The sequence below is a fragment of the Rattus norvegicus genome, chromosome X, assembly GCF_021556685.1.
Source record: "Rattus norvegicus strain SHRSP/BbbUtx chromosome X, alternate assembly SHRSP_T2T, whole genome shotgun sequence".
NCBI classification, from domain to species: domain Eukaryota; kingdom Metazoa; phylum Chordata; class Mammalia; order Rodentia; family Muridae; genus Rattus; species Rattus norvegicus.
Genome location: NC_141554.1, coordinates 28,138,319 through 28,160,425, shown reverse-complemented (window position 1 = coordinate 28,160,425; position 22,107 = coordinate 28,138,319). Strand labels below are relative to the sequence as shown.

At 36.7% G+C, this 22,107-nt stretch overlaps 1 protein-coding gene across 50 annotated transcripts in view; it reads right to left on the bottom strand.

Moving 5' to 3' along the window:
• Window positions 1-22,107, bottom strand: part of Huwe1 (HECT, UBA and WWE domain containing E3 ubiquitin protein ligase 1) — a 130,119-nt gene that overhangs the window by 69,102 nt on the left and 38,910 nt on the right. For 36 of the 50 annotated variants that reach the window (XM_087600532.1, XM_087600511.1, XM_087600513.1 and 33 more), the window contains 15 exons: window positions 16,614-16,676; window positions 14,657-14,734; window positions 13,552-13,599; window positions 13,405-13,473; window positions 12,748-12,847; window positions 9,320-9,420; window positions 8,887-9,037; window positions 8,627-8,754; window positions 7,979-8,119; window positions 7,674-7,779; window positions 5,915-6,142; window positions 5,343-5,444; window positions 4,871-4,951; window positions 1,001-1,107; window positions 581-758 (listed from right to left, as the gene is read on the bottom strand). In XM_087600532.1, coding sequence (XP_087456658.1) covers window positions 581-758; window positions 1,001-1,107; window positions 4,871-4,951; window positions 5,343-5,444; window positions 5,915-6,142; window positions 7,674-7,779; window positions 7,979-8,119; window positions 8,627-8,754; window positions 8,887-9,037; window positions 9,320-9,420; window positions 12,748-12,847; window positions 13,405-13,473; window positions 13,552-13,599; window positions 14,657-14,734; window positions 16,614-16,676 — 1,681 coding nt within the window. 50 annotated transcript variants of the gene reach the window in all.

Here is a 22,107-nt window from a genome sequence, read left to right as displayed (position 1 = left end):
GATGTCTCCATGAAGCATAATCAGGACTAGAATGCTGCAGTGGTGAATGGAAATACAGTGAAATGTGCATGAGAGATATGGGTTGAAGGCTGTTGTGTTGTCCCCTCATAATATTGCCCAGGCTGAATTCAAATGGCCAGACTCAGCCTCCAAAGTAAAAAAACGACACTTTTGCAAACTACAGTATTTCTTTCTTGTGACTCACCAATCTACACTCAAAATACATGGAGAAGAAAATCTACTTATTTGTAACTGCTTTAGAGAAGACAATGAGAAATCTGTTCACAACATCACACTAATTTCTTACTTTTGTAGACTAGATGGTAGACTTAAAAGATAAACTACTGGTCCCTATACCTGTTTCTTACCAACATCAGGACAGTGAACTATTCAGAAGCATGGAAATACTATGAAGAAAGAGGCTAAGCATGAAGTATTCCTTCCTACCTGTAATAATAGAATACATGGTGATAATTCCCGTTAAGCTGAACATACCTAGCCAGAGAAACGATGTGCAGTCAAGGAACACTTTCCTTGCTAAAACCAAATCTCTATTATAAAATGAATAGTAGCAACTCACCAAGGGGATCAGAACTTCTCCTCCTCCGCATGGCTGGGAGGTAATCAGGAGACAGAAGAACTTTGAAGAGACGTTCAAATGGTTGACATTGTACAAAAGACTGAAGACCTCGGGCATTCAAGCAAAGTGCACTGAATACATTTGGGAGGGAACCAAGGACTTCCCTTGTAGCAGGAACCTAGAGAAGAAAAAGAGGATTTGAATGCAACTCAAAAGGTCAAATACATATGCAAAGAAAATATAGCTAGAGGTACACTGAGGAATAGAGATTTTGTTAAACAGGAACCAAATGGATTCAATGATACATACAAGAGGTAATGTTTTTCCCCCACAATTAACTTCTTTCAAACTTGCTTCTAAAACATGTGGCACATATTATCTGAGGAAAAAGAGAATAGTTGAGTGGTAGAAGGAACTCACATCTTTGATAAGCAGTGCATGCAGCATGACATCTGTCAGTCCATTGTCCTGGAGTGAGGACAGCAGTGACGGCTCTTGAAATACAAACACAGTCACCACTTCAGTAGCTTTAAAAAAAAAAGGTAAAAACAAATAAGGAAAACTGAGACTCTTCATAGGTATTAAAAGCAAATAAAAACTTAAAACATGTGCTTATTATGAAGATAATTTTCCAGCAGAATACCAATAGTTCAATAAATATGAAGAATTTTATTATATATGTGACCATTTCTTTTTATTTATTCTTCTCTCACACATCACATCTCCCTCCCTAAACTCCTTTCAATCCCTTTCCCACATCCCTTCTACCCTAGATCCACTCCTCCTCTATTTCCCTTCAGAAAAAAGCAAGCCTCCCAGGGATATCAACCAACACTAACAAGCCTTTATTTTTTTAAATAAAAACTGTGCTTTTTTACCATGCTACTAACCTATTCATAACATTCAGAAAACATTAAGTCTTTTTTAAGGTTCCCAAAGACACTGACAGATCAGAGCATATAATATGTCTAGGCATGGCCTTAAAAGAAGTTACTGCACCCTGGGAGTCTTATCCAGGCAGAAGGATTAATACAGACATAATAGTCAGTTAAACAACATCTACCTAAATAGCAAAATGGACAATGGCTTGCTCAATGCCTCAGGTACCAGGAACTCATAACCTTTAAGTGGCATAACATCCTCATAAAATGTGACTTCTGCTCTTTACTCCCTTTCTGACTACAAATGAAAAATTTTTATAGCAATAGATCTAAAGACCTAAACAGACCATCACCCTTTTGATGTGGAGCAATCCATGGTGTACTAAAATCTGGATTAGTGAAAACAATGGTATGCACTGAAAATTAGGATCTTCACCTGCCTAGATGACTGTATGCCTCAAGGAAAGTCTAACCTCAAATATGTTCTTAATATGATGTGCTTGGAGGTATGCTAACTGGAAGTTTCACTTCATGAAAACAGGGATCTGCTTGGTCACACCCAAAAATAGTTCTTCCAAAAATAAAGTTAGTTTATAGTAATAAGACGTTTGATATTTCTTAATCCACCTTACTCTAGAAATACTGAAGGAGAGGTATCCCTGTAAGATAAAGGATGGTAGCAAAGCCCTTTCTTCAGCAATTACTGTGAAATATTTTTACTTTGGGTAGCATGATTACATATCATTTGAATCATGACCTGCAAAAAGGATTCTACTAATAAATTGCTACTCTTTGTAGATTCCTTTTGATTCATGTAGTCTGTGACCTTTACTTGTTTGACCATATTTTGTTAAGAAATTATTCTAGGTTCTGGGAATATAGCTCAGTTGGTAGAATACCTAGCATGCATCTTTAAAGTTAAGAACCAACCTGAACACATAAATAAGTTCTCAACTTTTTGTGAACATAAGGATATTGACCCTTCCATAACTTTTGTTGCGTTTCAAAAGTAGAAACTTACATCATGGTTTGGGGAGTAGCAGAAGATTATCAACCCAGTACAACTGTAGCTTTCATGATGTACAACCAAGAATGTACAAAATATTAATTTTACTCATTAAAACACTAGAGTCCCATCAGCTTTGTTTCCTGATGATAGCCATTGCATGCACTGCTATTCCATAATCACTACTCATATCTACTTTCTTTTACTTGACAAAATCTACATAATACAGCAGAATGCAAACCTCAGCAGTGATACTCATAGGCAAATGCTTACAGAATTTTGTCTGACTAATTATTAATCTCTTCAAGTTAAACAGGCTACTAATCATGATGACACTGGTATTAGACAGGCTAGAGACAATAATTTAAGGCGTTTATAAGGCAGGAGAGGAAAGCTTAAGCCAGAGAGACTAATGAAGATACAATAAACATAAATGTGAAGATCAAGGCAAGTTGCTGGTGGCACATGACATTAATTCCAGGACTCAAGAGGCAGAGAAAGACAGGTATCTTGATTTTAGGGCCAACCTGGTCTACAGAGTAAGTCTGAGGACAGCCAAGGCTACAAACAAAAACCCTGTCATAAAAAGTGGCTCAGTGTCACAAATGGCTCAGCAGTTAAAAGCACTGACTGCCCATCTAGAAGACCTGAGTTCAATTCCCAGCAACCAGAGATAGTGGCTCACAACCATCTCTAATGGGGTCTAATGCCCTCTTCTGGTGTGTCTAAAGACAGTGACAGTACACTCACATAGATGAAATAAATAAATCTTAAACAAAAAGACCAACTCAAAAGTGAAGCCCAACAACCTAGGGTTGGGCACAGGATAAGACATGTCAAATTCTTTATATGCTGAGTTTCAGTGGTTACTTCAGGTCACAGTGACCTTGCCATTCATGAATCTTGTTACTCCCAAATAACTAAAAGCATATGCAATGTCCTCTGTTAAGCCTACTTCAACTGTATTCTTGTCTGTCTGATCTGATACAAATTTTTCCAGTTGGAACTCTTAGGAACTACCTTAGGCTGTTTTACCTTTGTCACAACTCCAACTCCTTTACAAGAACCGATAGGTATTCATATTAACATTTAGTAACTGGAATATCAAAGAACCAACTACTACTGTTTCGTGAAGTTTCACTAAAAAAGGAACCATTGGGTCCTATTGCCATCTAGGGAGTAAACGCAAACATATTTTGGTTCATTAACAAGGCCTTAACTCATTGAGGCTACTCAGACCATGTTCTGGTTTCTGCAACAAACCAGAAGCCCTTAATAATTAACAAAATAATAAGTTTCTGTGATGGCTGGTTGTCGAACATTAACTAACCTCTATGTTGGCTTAAGGTAGTTTGTATCTCAAAGGGACTTTTTACTGCATATGGGTAAACAAAAGGTAAACATTTCAGTAAATAACAAACAAGCCCAAACAGTAAATTATATTACTAAATGTTCCAAACGATCAAACATCCATATTGACTTTTCCTGGCCATCAAACACTATTGTAACCAGGGAGCCACACAATTGCTACAATTACACTGAGTTGACTTAGTTTGGACTTTCTGAAATTCATTTATAAGAACACTAGACTAGAATTATAAAACCATATTTGAATTTATTCAATGAGCTAGTCTTAGATGCTTCCTGTTTCCCAAAAGTTTTCTCATCAATACTGAATGGTCTAAATTGAAGTACATCTAGTCTCTGTAATCTTTTTCTAAAGGACAAGCTTGGTAGCACAGGAATGAAATCCTAGCTTCTCAGGGGATGGAGACAAGAGAATTTAAAGTTAAAATCCAGCTTGGGTGTGAATGAATTCAAGACTAATCTGGGTAATATACTGAGATCTCATTATATTAAGGAAAAAGATGACTGAAGGCCCATCTCAGTGGTAGTACACACTTGGCTAGCATGTGCTATCCCATGAACCCTACATCACCACTCTAACCCATTTCCCTTCAAAAAACCAACCAACCAAATAAAATAACTACCACCTATGCATATGCTTCATTCTTGCTTTTGTGATGCTGGAGTAGGAAATGGGATGTACAAGGAAGTCAAGTATTCTAGCATTAAGCAACCTCCCTCAGTTTTTAAGAAGTTTTAAAGCTCTACACACACATACGCAGAGAAAGAGAGACAGACAGACGGAAAGACGGTGGAGGGGGGCTTTAAAGCTTTTTTTTTTTGAAGCCGAATTCCTACCCAACTCTGCCTTCCCACTCCTGCCTGAGTTTGTCATAGTTGTTTAGGACATTGATTTAATCCTGAGCCAGCCAGCCAGAGCCAGCCAGCCAGAAAAGAGGCTGGCACTGAACTCCAGGGAACTGCCGGCCTTTTATCTTGAAGTAGTAAGTATGTGTCAGAACATTCAACCTAGACCAAACTTCAAATTCTACTCACCTAGGAGGAAGAGTGATGGGCCATAGTATTCTGCATTGCTGATGATGTGTTTCAGAGAGGTAGGTAAAGAACCATCCATCACTAAAAGAAATATGTACAAAGACTATATTATATGATCAATCTGGGAGAGGCATGAAGATCAAGGGTGATGGGTAGCAAAATGTTACAATGTAGCATTAATACATGTAAACCTGTATTGATACAGTCTAGGACCTCTGTTTGATAATCCCCCTTACTTAATTTTATTCATGCAGTAATTGTTAATAGTGAGTCAAAATAAGAACAGACATGGGAAAAGACATGGAGAGTTTGAGAAGTGTTAGTAAGATAGAAGAGATCAGAGTCCAAAGCTGGGAGAAGTAGGAAAGGCAGCTTGTATAAGTGATCCTCATGTCTAAGAAACATATTAAGTTAAAAAAAAAGCTATCAGTTTACTAAGTATGCGTTAGGAAAGTATATTGAATCAAAATACCATGTCGTATGCCATCTGAAAAAGCAGGGTCTTGAATGGCCTTCTTGAGGAAATTCAACATGGACTTGAGAAGTGCTGCTCGTTGTGGAATACACTGAACTCCTGGCATGATAGAAAGGAAAGATTATCATATTGTGTTCACCATTAAATCACAATGAATAGGCACACAAGGCATGTACTAAGAGATCCATTTATAAACACTAAAGAAAAAAACAGCAGACATTTAAAGTGAGATCTCTGGACAATAGAATATTCTGAAAGCTGAAATTAAATCACCAAAGATAGCATAAGGCCAATATTAAAACAGAGAGTTAAAAGAGAGAGAAGAAAAAGAAAGGAAGGAAACAAAAAGAAAAAGACAGAAATACTGTAAGATTAAAAAGATTCAACTTTGAACTTCACTGCGTTATGTCTCTTTCTATAATGTGTGGACTGTGAGAAGACCGCAAATGTTGCAAGACATGTTCTCATAAGATAACCTCGAATGTACCATTAACTGCCGTGTAATGTTCTCCTCTTCACTAGTCTAAGTCAGTTACTGTAAAAGACTGTGTATCTATGTGTCTACGCACCAGGGCGGGGTCCAGGGCCAGGGCCAGGGCCAAGGCTAGGGCCAAGGCCAGGGCCAGGGCCGGGTCCAGGGCCAGGACCAGGGCCAGGGCCAGGACCAGGGCCAGGACCCGGGCCAGGGCCAGAGATGCTAGTGCTGCTGTTGGAACTTGATGCCCTTAATTCAACATCCAGCCGGTGCTCCATAGATATGGACGAGCCTGGACTGCTTTCCATAGTTACATCTGCAACTAAAGTACAAGTTATGATAAACTAATTAGAATAAAAGGTACTAAGAAAAGAAAGATTTCTGAGAAAACTTCCACTGAGATGTAAAACATGCAACTTTGTATGTTACTGCTAAGAGGGAGATAGTAAGTAGAGACTATTAACAGAGGTTAATTAACAAATATAAAAGTACTGGTGTTCGTAGGCAAGGATGTTTATGATACATAGATTGAACAGTACAAGTAGAATGTTTATGCTCTCGTCTTTCTGTTCTAAAAACTATATACATGTAAATGTGAACAATGAAAAGGACATAACGCTTGAATAAACCACAATGTCAGAGGGTTTTAAGACTGACCATTAACATTTCCTTTATATCCTTAAAAGAGAATCTTAAATTTGTAAAAGCAAATACTATGTTTAGGTTGTGAAAACACTAAAGAGGATCCTACTAAGTTTCATAAATGAAGCATTTTTAAGTTATTTTCATGCATGTACCTACTTATACAAGAAGCACAAAGAACTGTGCAACTTTGTACTGAGTATCTAATTTCTTGAGGACTATAATACAATCACTTAATTTTAAATACTTGTTTCCTATTCTCTAGTTGCAAATTTACTGAATCAAGCATTTCAAATGGCGTCAGAATCTACTAAGCACTTATCGTTCTGCTTATTAAATTCTGATAATTGGTAATTATAATGGATAGGCAAACTATTATTTATCAGCAGTTAATAGACAACATATTTTGCTCAATACTTGGGATCTCACCTGTTAACTTAAATGTCAGCTTGTTCCCAATGAAACATAAACAAACTGAGAAAAAGGATTTCTGGGGACTATAACATGCACAGATAAACATGCCCAAAAACAAAGTCAGAAAAAGGAACAGTATTCTACTAATGTTAACAAACAATGCATTATATTTATTACCTATATCATAAACATAAAATAGATGTCATAATAATTTATGTCATTAAGACAAGACTACTGCAAATTCTAAGAAAGCTGTTGGGGGGATGTTTTTCTATACTATTATGAAGTATATATTAGAGGGATTCAAATGTTAAAAAACATACACACAACACAGCTGAAAACTAAAAAGATCTGGTTTTGTATTTTTAATTTTATCACTTCAAAGATCCCTAAACAATAACCACTTGACGTCTCCGATCCAAGATAGTTTTCCAAAGTCCCATTTATGAGTTTATAGTCTCCATTGTAATTTATCAAGCATATATTAAGCAGTCAAGATGTAAGGTACTGCCGTAGCAAAGACACTATTTTGACTGCACAGAGCTTATTATGTTTTAATAGTGTAAATAAGATAATGAACTAAAACATGTCCAGAGTGACTTTAATGGTCTACTCTAGCTCTACTGCTTTACCTCCTAGTTCTATACCAAACAATTCATACATCTATATAAAAAAAATTGTTAAATTATGTACATGAAACTTGTGTGCCTTTTAGTATATGAGTAAGAATTAAGATTTGGGTAGCATAATAGAAAATCACATACACGGAAATATTGGCTTAATAACTTGTTAATTACCATCCATATCAGTTTCCATTTCTTCTCCTTCTTGAGTGGTACTAGGTCTCTGGATCTTTGGCTTGATCACAAAAGGGCATTCTTTACGACACAAATCTACTTCGTGCTACAATCAAGGGAAAAACGTTAAGAAAATCCTATACATTTTAGGGATTAAAAATTCTAACTAAAGAATATCAAGCAGATTGTAAACTCGCTAGAAACATAAGAGAGGTAAAAAAAATGGTAGTTGGGAAAACTCCTAGACTCAGCACTCAGTGGAATTCAAGGAAATCTATGCAAAGTGATTCTTAAGAAAATAATACCTCAAGTCTATAGATGAAGATAGAAAGACCACTATGAGACTGAAAAGCTGCCATGTCCAGGTTGGTGATCAGGTCAACCACTCTGACAGCTCTGGTTACAAATGTTATCTGGTCCTGCTCATCACCAAGAAATTTTATGACCTGCAAGGGAGAGGCAAGCACAATAAATTAAAAAGATAAATTATATTCCTTTGTAAAAATATAGTATTGGATTCCCCATGAGACAGCACAGTATAAAATTGGAGGGAAGAGAAGGACATATGCTGAATGTTTTATCAAATAATAATGCTATGAATTCAAGGACTGGATTCAACTTCCTGGGGCCACATGCAGAACAATTCATAAATATGATTAAATAAGACAAAACTATCCATTTTATTAAAAGCCAATAATACGAAGACCCACGGTCTCAAAACACCAACCATTATGTCACACTATTATGTATATAGCACTGTGTAGACCCAGGGTCTCCAGGCTACCAAATTATGCTGGCTTACAAAAATTCTTAATATTGACCACAGATACATGTGACATAAACTATAACTCTTTTAAGATAAACTTCCTGTGCTATCTACTCACCCATAAGTCATTAAAAATCTGTCCTCTCTTAGTTGATTCTCACACAATTAGAAAGGAAAAGCAGAGTACCTTTAGTAAGGCTTCCATCATTCCACAAGAGACCAAGGCTTCGCCACCAGCATCATAGCTGGCCAGATGGTACAAAAAGGAGAAAAGAGCTGTGGCAAACTGGTGGGGGTATGGGTCCATGGAAGGATCTAGAAAAGAAGTTGTGAAAGGGATAGAAAGAATAAGCTCAGGATTTTCAGTAATGAAGCTAGCACATTGTAAAACAATGAAAAGGTCGAGATCCTCTTGTTCCTTGGTAAATAATTACTACCCAAACCTACCAATCATGGCCTGAATACAGTTCCGCACAAGTACAGGCAAAAAACCATGGTAGGAGGCAGTTCCAGTACAGTCAATAATACTGCTGAGCTTGGGAGTTCTCTCCAAATGAACAATTGATGTTAATGTTCGTAAAGAAGCAGCTTTAATTTCCTATGAGGACAAAGTAAACACTGTCAAAAACAAATGGATACCCAAACTAAGGTGCTAATACCTTAAAATCAGATTTTCACTAATTTTACTAATACTGTATGAGGAGATTGAGGGCAGTAGAGAATAGCACTGCATATCTGGTATTCAGTAATTCCACAGTCTAATTCACAGAGGAAAAAAAGCAAAGGGTTCAAGTTTCTTGCATAAGAATTTTTGGGCCTTAAAAAAAACAGAAGGCAGATGCATATAAAACTTGATATGTGGACATTAATAGACACTTACCATAAGCTGCTTATCTGTTATTTGAAGGACATCAACCAACTCCTCTATCAACCCATTATACAAGATACTGTTTGCTGACTCTTGCAAGGCATTAGAATAGACTGCAAAAGAGAAGCAAAGACTTTGGCAGAAATGCAGTTACTAAGCCACCACTGGATAACACACCTTCCAATCAGGACAAAAGGATAAAATCACTATGTTATGAGACTGTGGTAAGATCTGGATACCCACCTACTTCTCTACTAAAATTATCAGTATCCTTGAAGAATTTGGGAGGAGTTTTGTAGAAAAAGAAAGCACAGTTCATTTTCCAAACATCACTACTTGATAGTACTATAACTATCCTTAGGATATAGGTATAGACTTTGTTTTAAAAAGGATTTGTGGTGTAAACAAAGGAAGGAGCCAAAATAAAAGAATATTTATGGACTACTGTACACTGACTGGCAAATGTGTGTGGCACTATTAAAAGTTAAGAATGTCACCTATGGTCACTTGATTTTTGACAAAGGAGCCAAAACCATCCAATGGAAAAAAGATAGCATTTTCAGCAAATGGTGCTGGTTCAACTGGAGGTCAACATGTAGAAGGATGCAGATCGATCCATGCTTATCACCTTGTACAAAGCTTAAGTCCAAGTGGATCAAGGACCTCCACATCAAACCAGATACACTCAAATTAATAGAAGAAAAACTAGGGAAGCATCTGGAACACATGGGCACTGGAAAAAATTTCCTGAACAAAACACCAATGGCTTACGCTCTAAGATCAAGAATCGACAAATGGGATCTCATAAAACTGCAAAGCTTCTGTAAGGCAAAGGACACTGTGGTTAGGACAAAACGGCAACCAACAGATTGGGAAAAGATCTTTACCAGTCCTACAACAGATAGAGGCCTTATATCCAAAATATACAAAGAACTCAAGAAGTTAGACCGCAGGGAGACAAATAACCCTATTAAAAAATGGGGATCAGAGCTAAACAAAGAATTCACAGCTGAGGAATGCCGAATGGCTGAGAAACACCTAAAGAAATGTTCAACATCTTTAGTCATAAGGGAAATGCAAATCAAAACAACCCTGAGATTTCACCTCACACCAGTGAGAATGGCTAAGATCAAAAACTCAGGTGACAGCAGATGCTGGCGAGGATGTGGAGAAAGAGGAACACTCCTCCATTGTTGGTGGGATTGCAGACTGGTACAACCATTCTGGAAATCAGTCTGGAGGTTCCTCAGAAAATTGGACATTGAACTGCCTGAGGATCCAGCTATACCTCTCTTGGGCATATACCCAAAAGATGCCCCAACATATAAAAAAGACACGTGCTCCACTATGTTCATCGCAGCCTTATTTATAATAGCCAGAAGCTGGAAAGAACCCAGATGCCCTTCAACAGAGGAATGGATACAGAAAATGTGGTACATCTACACAATGGAATATTACTCAGCTATCAAAAACAATGACTTTATGAAATTCATAGGCAAATGGTTGGAACTGGAAAATATCATCCTGAGTGAGCTAACCCAATCACAGAAAGACATACATGGTATGCACTCATTGATAAGTGGCTATTAGCCCAAATGCTTGAATTACCCTAGATGCCTAGAACAAATGAAACTCAAGAAGGATGATCAAAATGTGAATGCTTCACTCCTTCTTTAAAAGGGGAACAAGAATACCCTTGGCAGGGAATAGAGAGGCAAAGATTAAAACAGAGATTGAAGGAACACCCATTCAGAGCCTGCCCCACATGTGGCCCATACATATAGACAAGATGGATGAAGCAAAGAAGTGCAGGCCGACAGGAGCCGGATGTAGATCGCTCCTGAGAGACACAGCCAGAATACAGCAAATACAGAGGCGAATGCCAGCAGCAAACCACTGAACTGAGAATAGGACCCCCGTTGAAGGAATCAGAGAAAGAACTGGAAGAGCTTGAAGGGGCTCGAGACCCCATATGTACAACAATACCAAGCAACCAGAGCTTCCAGGGACTAAGCCACTACCTAAAGACTATACATGGACTGACCCTGGACTCTGACCTCATAGGTAGCAATGAATATCCTAGTAAGAGCACCAGTGGAAGGGGAAGCCCTGGGTCCTGCTAAGACTGAACCCCCAGTGAACTAGACTGTTGGGGGGAGGGCGGCAATGGGGGGAGGGTGGGAGGGGAACACCCATAAGGAAGGGGAGGGGGGGGAGGGGGATGTTTGCCCGGAAACCGGGAAAGGGAATAACACTTGAAATGTATATAAGAAATACTCAAGTTAATAATAATAAAAAAAAGTTAAGAATGTGCATAATCTAGAAAGGCCTCCTAGTGCATTATCTTTAATCCCAAGACTTGGGATGAATAGGCAGGTAAACTTCTGAGTTCAAGGATAGCCTGGCCAATACCAGGAGCTCTAAGACAGACAGAGCCACATAGTAAGACTCTATCTCAAGAAAATGCATGTAATCTACTTTTTGGTGAATTATACTGGAGTACATTTTGAAGTAAAAAAAAAAGGCTGATGGGAGTACGCTCATTACCTTTAATAAACACTTTCTGGATAACCATTAAAATGGCAGAAATTGTACTAGGTATGGACATAAATATGAAAGATTTCATAACAAGATGTGCAGCTCTAAGAATTGATAATCAGAAACTAAATGAAAGTAGGTAGTAATAGTCATACTGTCCTTTCATGCCTTTTAATGTGACTAGCATGTGACGGGCTGTTCTCCAGGATTTTCTTTAGAATAGCTTATAAATACTGTACCAATATATAGTACTTGAAGTTGCCTGAGGGAATACAATATGTAGGCATACAATCCTCAGAACCAGGGTGAGAGCCTTAAAAGCATGTGATTTCTACATAAAGATGGAGTTATGTCATTTGTAGAAAAATAGATGCAACTCAATGCAAAATGGACAACTAACATGTTTTCTCTCATTTGTATGTCCTAGGCTTTACATACATACAATTAGTTATGTGCTAATGAAATAATAAAAATGAAACTGTCTGGGGAACAAATGTAGTAAAATTGGCCTAAGAGGAGAGAAATGAGCTATAATGGGAATTACACATTCAAATTACATTATATGCTTACATGAAAATGGACCAATAGAATTGTACATAATTAAGAACAAAAACATCTGTGTTTTTTATTCTCTTATAGAGTATTAACTACTTAATTATTTTCAGACCTCAAAATTATACCTGATAGGATGGGAGAACTGGACAAGAAACTATCAAGAATAGGGACCAGTAAGATGTTGACAACCAAGCCTAAGTGACATGACAATAAAAGATTTATTTTTTTCTAGTACATAAAAGAGCTCAAGAATGATGAATAATTACAGTAATCACTGGGATATGTAAATACTTTTATAATTTAGGTTGCCATAATAAGGCGTCATAAAAATAAAGATAGATTCTTACCTAATATAGATATTGCATGCAGTCTGGCCTGAACAGCTTGTAATCGCTTCCTGTGATTAGAAAAGCCATGGGCCAGTCGTATATGAGTAAATAACAGCATCTGCAGAGACAATGTAAATCTTTTTGTCATTACAAATCATTACAAAGGGTAGGTTTTTATTGAGTGGTTACCTTTTAGGCTTCTTGGTTAAAATGGTTTTGTTGCTTGGGTACATACCGAACTAGTATTACCTATTGTGTTATCTGACAGAACTAGAGTGACAAAACATCCTAATATTTCAAACACTGTCACTACACATTGATAGACAAAAAAATAAGACTTCAAAATTTCAATAAATTATTTGACCATTGCCAAAAAGAACAGAACAAGCTAACACAATTAAATTATCCTAAATGTATCTAAAATGTTGAGAAAGCTATCACCATTACTAGATACTCATTTTGAATCAGCTTACAAATTTATGTTTCCAATCTATCATAACATGCTAGAAGCTATTTTTCTCCTTGAGAAGAGGAAACAAACATCTAGATAGTTAGTCTGCTATGGTTGGACTCCAAATATATATAAATTTTGCTATGGCTTCTGTTTGTCCAACATATATCATTAATATATTTGGAAAACCACCATATGCAAAGTACTTTTCAGATGTATTTTACCTGTTTATCCTTAGGAATGCTGTACATTTTGGTAAGAGATTCCATTATTTCAGAAGGACTTTCTGAAATCTGTATTACAAAAAATTTAGTTAGGAACAAAGCTACAAACAAAAAATTAACTAACCAGTTGTCAAAGAATTCTCTTACCTTGTCAAGTTGTTCTATGTGAATATAATGTAGTGTATTACTAGTTGTCTGAAATTAAAAAATTGAAATAATCATTAGGGGAACACTAAGTAGCTTGTAAGAACCACTGAGAACAAAATGTCATCCTAGGTCTAAGCCAACTGCTTGAAATATCAAGGTAATTTCATAAGTCAACCAAAGCATCCATTTTCCACATAATAGTCACAAGATTGCTTCTTTCAAACTGCTAGTATTAACTATAATTCTGTTAGCCAGGCAAGTTTCATATTTTGTGATCCTTTTTAACCCTTGTCTAACAACCTCTACAATCTCAGTATTCATACCAAAGACTGAATACCTGAGAATAGCTTCTCATGCTTTGAAGACAATTTTAATCTAGAAAAAAATCTTAATAATGAAAGTGGAAGAAAGGGCTGGAGAGATGGCTCAGCGGCTAAGAGCACTAACTGCTCTTCCAGAGGTCCTGAGTTCAAATCCCAGCAACCACATGGTGGCTCACAACCATCTATGATGGGGTCTGATGCCCTCTTCTGGTGTGTCCGAAGACAGCTACAGTGTACTTATATATAATAAATAAATCTTAAAAAAAAAAAAAAAAGAAAGTGGAAGAAAAATCTGATTCATTAGGGAATTTCCATACCAAATCAAGTCTTAGCCCATCATCCAGGAATTTGAAACATCAAGATTTTATACGCAAAATACAGATCTGTTTAACAGACTGGGATAAATACAGAAATTGAAACCCAACTATGTAAGACTATTAGGATGGCATTCCAAACAGAGACTATGAACAAAATATGGTAGTGCCCAAAAAAAGGAGTTGTATCTTTTAGCAGGTTCTAATGGTGAGGGTTGCGGGTAGAGAGCATCCTCTTAGAGGAAAGGGGGAGGAGGAATGGGATGAAAATGTGGGAAGGGGTACTGGGAAGGGGGGTACTGGCTGGAATGTAAATAAATAATAAAAAGTATGAGAAGCAGGCATATGATTAACATTTAGTCCTGAAAAGGTTCTAGGTATATATCTAGCTTCATAGGGCAGCGAACAAAACATCCCCTTATTTAAACTAAGAGATTCTATAAACAGCAGCAAAATAACCAGACTCACCCTCTTCTCTATTTTGACCTCAGCTCCAGGATCTGCATAAAATTCAAAGTGTAGTGTGGTTGCACTGGGTGGATATTTCTGTGTATAAAAGAAATAGACATCAAGCTTAAACTGATTTTAGACATAGATGTCTCCAACACACTCCTCAAACACATTATGACAGCAATTAAAGACATCAATAGTGTCTTTAATCCCTTGCCTTGACCATAGTTCAGATGACATTTGTGGGAAGCAGAATCAGAAGGCTAGAGTTTAGAGATCCAAATCTGTTTTCAAAATCTAGATTAACTGTTATTCTTTTAATACACAAATTCTGACTATAGTTATTCTTGTGGTGGGTTAAGTCTACTAAGTAATAATGCAAATAACTTTAATAAACAATGGAGAATAAGTATCAGGGTTAAAATCTTGGCATCAGCTAAAGAATGGAAAAGGGCATTCTCGTGAAAACTTATTTCCAGCCTCTTTATGGACACTTTTTTAATTACCCCGAACACTCCATTCTGTACCATTCTAGAACATGTTTCATGTTTTCCTGTATGAGTAAACACCAAACCAAAAAAAATCTAAACTCTCAAAGCACATCTTCTTATATAACTATAAAACTAATGACATATTAAATATAACAGCACCCTGTCCATTACAACATACCCTTGAAAGAAAACATGACACTATTATTGTTTACCTTTTTGAAATTTTGTTCAACAAGTGCATCTACCATTTAAAGTTTAAGAATTTAAACGAACATGCCAAATCTCCACCTTGATAGAGAAGCAAGGACTAAAACAGGTAACAGACATCACACAAACCTAGAAGTCTTTTTTTTTTTTTTTTCGGAGCTGGGGACCGAACCCAGGGCCTTGTGCTTCCTAGGTAAGCGCTCTACCACTGAGCTAAATCCCCAGCCCCAAACCTAGAAGTCTTAACATGCAGAATGAGCTTCAGAATTGACCTACTGTTCTTTAGAATAAAATATGTTTTCAAAATTGAAACTCCAAACTGAATAACATTTAAGACATGTTTCCTTTATTACTGACATAGAGTCGTCACAGGTACTTACTAAAGAAATGTCTATCAGCTAAGGTAGGAAAATAACCTGCTCTAATATGTAGGTTTCTGTAACTAGAAAAAAAAGAGCCATACTACCAATGGATAAACATTTCCAGAAGATAAATGAGATTTGATCATATCCACTTGGTATTAAATGGCTGACTAGGCTCTACTTGAAACACAGAAAGCAGAAGGGAAGATAACCTAAATTCATAAGCAGGGAACCAGTAACAAGGTAAGAGGTAAAAGCATGAAAATATACTGAACAATACTAAGTTCTTTTTAAAAAAATATTTTAAAAATGTTATCTGTATGATTGGTTTAATTGCATGTACGTCTACTGTTCTATGTGGGTGCCCGCAGAGGTTATTATAGGGCCCGACACTGGAGTTACAGTTGTTTTTAGTTGTCGTGGGGGTGCTGGAAATAAAATGTGGGTCAACTACTCTTGATTTGTCATCTCTGTGCCCCCGATACTTAAAACACAAAGCACTTCCCATCAGCCATTCCTGAACACTGCTCAAGAGTTCTGATACTTGTGTGAGTGTATAAGTAACTATAGTCAAAACTGATCTTGAAGTGGTGCTATTCCTCCCTCCATACCCCAAATACAGATGTGTACCATTCTTCCCCATTTTCTGGGATTAAAAAAAAAACTTTTGATTTGATTCGATAAATTCAACTTATTTCAGAACTGGGTATATGATCATATACTACTCTGAGAATCTTTTTATCCATAACCAGAACCATAACCAGAATTAAAGTTCAAATTTCCTAAAGCTATTATGTATTAATTTTTCAAGTTCCACAAAAGTCCTGATGTCAAGTGTCAATTTAGATATCATACATTCATTGTTAAGTTAGGGTTAGAACGAGACTATATATCATATCGCAAATAGTTACTCACCAACATTTGCAAATCTCTGCAACATTCTGCCAATCCAAAGCCATTCTCCTTTCCACCCCAGCTCTTAGTAAAGAAAAAAAACTGTTAAGACCATGCTTATGGTTGTAGGCTTATAAAGTATTTAATGAAAAAACAAATTTATTTTATGGTTTTGTGGGGGTGTTCAAGCTAAGAGGACAAAGCAGCAATGGTAGCCAGCTACTGCATTCCATATGTCGAAATTCATGCTTGCTGGCATTTAGTCATAGCTGGCCTTTCTCACCATTCTACTTTTTTAATCTTCCTTTCACCAGGGTGAAACCACACTTTTTTGACATAAGTCAAATTACATACTATGAGTCTTTATTATTTGTATGTTGGTTTGAATAAGAGTGGCCCTTATAAACTCATATATGTAAATGCTTAGAGAGGTATATGGCCTTGTTGGAGGAAGTATGTAAATAGGGAGAGGCTTTGGGCCTTCAAATGCCCAAGTCAGACCCCAGTGTTTCTTTCCTCTCCCTTCATGTCTCCATGTAAAGCTCTTAAGCTCCTTCTCCAGCACTATGTATACTTGCATATTGCCAATGCTTCCTACCATGCTGACCATAGGCTAAACCCCTGAACCTGTAAAGCAAGCCCCAATTAAATACTTTCCTTTAAGAATCGCTATAGTTACATGACTAAGATGTTTTGCCAACCTATGTATAAGAGCTTTCAAACAAGTGCCTGTGGCAATGAGTAGCACAGTTCCTAGAAACATCCAAACCCCAACCATATAATTTTGATTATGGACTACGCTGCATCTTCTTTGGCCTTTGAAATACCCAAAATTTTATCAGCAACACACACACACATACACACACACACATACGTGTGTGTGTGTGTGTGTGTGTGTGTGTGTGTGTGTGTGTATAAGGTACTTTCACCATGCTGTCGTATCACAAGAAATGAAAAGTTACTGACAGAAGGTAGTACCAATAAGTAGGCTACTGCCATGACAGGACTGACCATACTGTTATTTGAAAGCAATATAGAAGACTAGCTCGGACTAGCAAAATGGTTGAACATTGCAAACTGAACTTATCTGGCCTTCCTAGCTGGAGCTTAGAAGACAACAGTGCTGAGAACAAAGTGAACTATGGAGGCATAAAAGCTTTCAGGGGAGAACAATATTAACAACTAGACTAAAGATCCTAAGCCTGATATTTTGGTCAAGAATGTGGCTGCCTTTGCCCTGGTCCTAAGAATCTCCCTGGAGCTAAACTGAAAAGTTTTAGATTATTTTGAGACAAAGAATCCAAGACATCCTATTATTGATTCTGTTGTGATATTAGTAATGATCACCTTTATTCAGGCCTACAATAGAAAAGACCAAGCAAGAAAAAAAAAGATATAAAGTATACAATTTAAAGAGGAAAAAAAAACACCAGAAAATTAAATGTTGGGAGTCATGACTTGTGCTGAAAGAGCTAAGGCCAGACCCAAAATGGAATAAAGGAATAGTACCATTGGGCTAAGACTCCCACGCCCAGCTAGTCCTACAATTTGTGAAAGGAAAAAGCCTAAAGGATTTTCTGCTCCTAAAAAGCACTATCAAATCCAATCTTACACAAATATAATTTAAGAGGTGGGAGAAGCAGGCTCCATCCCATGCAGGCAGCTAAACTTGGCAGCATCAACTATGTGGTTCTGACTTTAAAATTATGAAGGATGCAGGAGAAACAGGGTTGTAGAGTCATTCTACAAGGCTAAATAAAACCCCTAAAGCCAGGTTTCTATCAGGGGATTCCATGAAGGCAGGGAGTATGTTACAGTCAGAGAAGGTGTTAAAACAGAACCATCTCTGACATATTATATTTATTCTTTGATATATTATAGGATTTGGAGTATGTTCTGATGACTTTCCAACTTGCGTTTGATACAGTATTTCCTCACTAAACTCCATTCCTCCCATTTATAATTGTAATGTACATTCTATGCCATTGTATGTTGCAAGAATGTAATTTGCTTTGATTTGAACTCTCTAGGGGCTTGCAATTAAGAGACTACCTGGAATCAAAGAATAGACTGACTTTTAAATTGTGTTGAGACTATGAAAGGCTATGGGGACTTTTGAAATTGTAATAAATGCACTTTGCATCATATGGCCATGAGCCCAAGGAACCCAGAGAATAAAATGTAGTGGTTTGAATGAGAATGGTTCAAATACTGCAAGCTACATTTGTACTTGGAAGGATTAGGTAAGGGACAGCCTTGGAGGAGATCACTGAGTCTAGGCTTTGAGGTCTCAAAATCCCATGCCAAATTCAACTAGCTCTGTCCATCTCCTACTTGAAGATCAAGACGTAAGCTGTCAGCTATCAGCTGCCATGCTCTTGGCCATGGTCATGACCTATAACCCTCTATAATCATGAGCACTAACTCTTTCACAAGTTGCCTTGGTTGTGGTGTTTTAATCACAGCAATAGGAAAGTAATTAAGAAACACACTAAAAGAAAACTACATAAACACTTTACCTTTCCTCTATCAACTGGCTAAAAACTATTTTCATAGCAGTAATGATAATGAAAACAGTAGCACAAGAACTCCAAACACTCACCTGTTACTAAAGAAATAAATGCATTTGATGAACAGTTCAGAATCAATCAACTTTGTAAGAATTTTGCAAACTAGTTTCCTGATATTAAACTTACCAAACCCTAGCCTATATTCATTAGCTATAAACAATAGTCCACATTCCTGGAGTGAGGACAATGAATCTTCATGCAATAACAGTGTTTGATTGTTTTGGTCTCTGAAAGACAAGCTCAAAGGGCTTGTTGCTAAGTTTGCTTAATTTGGAACTTTCCTAAGGAAAGGGACTTGCTGAAAATATAGAGTAAGCAGTTCCTATCCTTCTGGGATAAGGCTCTGGTTAGTACATGCCCATGGAGGTCAAAGGTCAAAGTCAGGTGTTCCTCAAGTGGTATCACCTGGTTTTGAGACAAGGCTTATTTCATTAGCATAGAAATCACCATGTAAAGCTTGGCTAGCTGACCAGAGAGCTCTAAAGACCCACCTATCTCTATATGCCTAATGCTAGGATTATAAACTGTGCCAACACTCCTTGTATTTTTATTGAGTTCTAGAGATTTAATTCAAGTCCTGGTGCTTCCATGGCCAAGAACATTCCTGTGAGCTAGGTTTCTCTATTTTTGATATGCTACTTGTCTTCTCAAAGGCAAACTATGTAAGCTAAGAATTATATATTTACATTGATGTATGTACAATGTATAAAAATGTAGTTTGTAAAGGGAACATCAATAAAAACAGAAAACGGAAATAAGTTTTTGTATACTATTATTAAAAAGAGGCTCAGGATGTACCTTACTGATTGTGTACTTGCACAGTATACACAGTCTTTTGTTTCTTCAATCGCCTGAACCACAATCAACAACAAATAACTAGTATTAAAAGTATAATTTTGTAACTTAAGATAACAATTCTGATTTCCAGGGTAGTTAACAATGACTAGATAAAAAACCAACAGGGAAACTGAAAACCCGAACAATGTCAAGTCAACTAGATTTAACAGACATATAGAACCTATGCAAGACTAGCACATATACTCTTTCCATAACACATCACAAACTCCTACAGTAGACCTTAAGTAGCAAAATAACCCTTAATACATTTAAACCAAATCTGCCATTGACAGTGTCATTAGATATAGGGAAAAATCAGAAATACATCAGAAAAATCTGGAAAACCATCACATATCTGGAAAATTCATTAGAACATGGTAATTAAACAATACTCCAATGGGGTCAAAAGAAAAAAAACCATGGAAAAATCATAAAATTACTTAATATGGGTAAAATGAGAGCACAAAATTCCACAAATTAAAATACATATATTAAAAATCACATATTTCAACACTTTTATCTTAAATAAACCAGTCAACACATCTCAAAAGAACATGTAAAGAAAAAAGATACAACTAAACAGAGAAAAACAATATCTAACAAAATACAAACAAAACTATAGCTAGTTTGAACAAAAAGGTACACTTTCACAAATACATATAGGGGTTACCAATGAAGAAACAAGCTAAATAAAAACATGTAAAGCACAAGGTCGAATATTCATTAAAAACTATTTTTAAAGCAATTATTGTTAATTACAGCCAAAACATTCATGAACAAAAAAATATTTACTATGACAACTGATTACAATAGGAAAAATGAAAATTTCCCAAATAGAAAGAAAACTGAGACAACCACAAATGCCATAATTTGACTGTATTCAGATTTCTTACTTAAAAATTTAAGCTTACATGGAAGAAAGAATTGGTTTCTTCCTTTATGGAAACAAGACCTTCTTAACCCCATGTGGTTTTCTCTTTTCTTCCACACACCTCTGTTAAATGCAGTTTTGCTGTGCAGCACATGTTTGCCAACATGCTTACCTGCTTCTGTTGGCCAAGTGCTGAACTTAAAGGGGTGTGCCATGCCTGGCTATTCAGTTATTCAATTATTTTATAGTTCCTGTTTTTGTTAAAGCAGAGCTCCGTGTATCCTAGATTGGTCTTGAAATTGCTACACAGACAAGGATTTGCCTTCAATTTCTGATCCTCCTGAGTGCTAGCAATACAGATATTTACCACCACACTTAATTTATCCATGTTAGAGAAGCACTCTACCAATAAAACTACATCTTTAGCCAAATATTTGCAATTTTAAACATGTAGTTCTTTAATATATCTTAACAATTTTTACCAAAATTGTTTCCTGAATAGTAACACTGAATTCATCTTCTGTTAAATTCATCTTTTACATAAATTATGCACTCACTCTTACTTTCCTTCTCCTGTTACCTCTCCCCTCCTCCTCCCCCACCCAAGTATTCAAGAAACGCTCTGCCTAAGATTGGAGATTAAAGGCATACACCACCAATGTCATAGATTAATTTCTTACATGTTTGTTATATATGATTTGGAACCTATTGAATCATCAATTGAGTACATTAATTACTATACTTTTTAAAGATTTTTTTATGACAAACACACACACACACACACACACACACACACACACACACACACACACACTGTAGTTGTCTTCAGACACACCAGAAGAGGGCGTCAGATCTCATTACAGATGGTTGGGAGCCACCATGTGGTTGCTGGGATTTGAACTCAGGACCTCTGGAAGAGCAGTCAGCGCTCTTAACCTCCAAGCCATCTCTCCAGCCCCTAATTACTCAACTTTTATAAAACAATTTAGAGCCTAATAAAGCAAGTACTTCCTCATTATAGTTCTAGTATTCTTTTGGCTATTTTTAGAAATTCCATAGAAGATAGGAAATTTGTTGAAAACCAATAGGTAAGAGTATACAAAGGCTAGAGGCTACACAAAAGATACAGGTTAAGTCAAACCACAAATTTAAACATACAAGGCAGATACAAGGCTTGACACAATTTCTTTTTTTCTTCTATTTCCCCAACTAATAGATAGCACTGAAACACACTTGG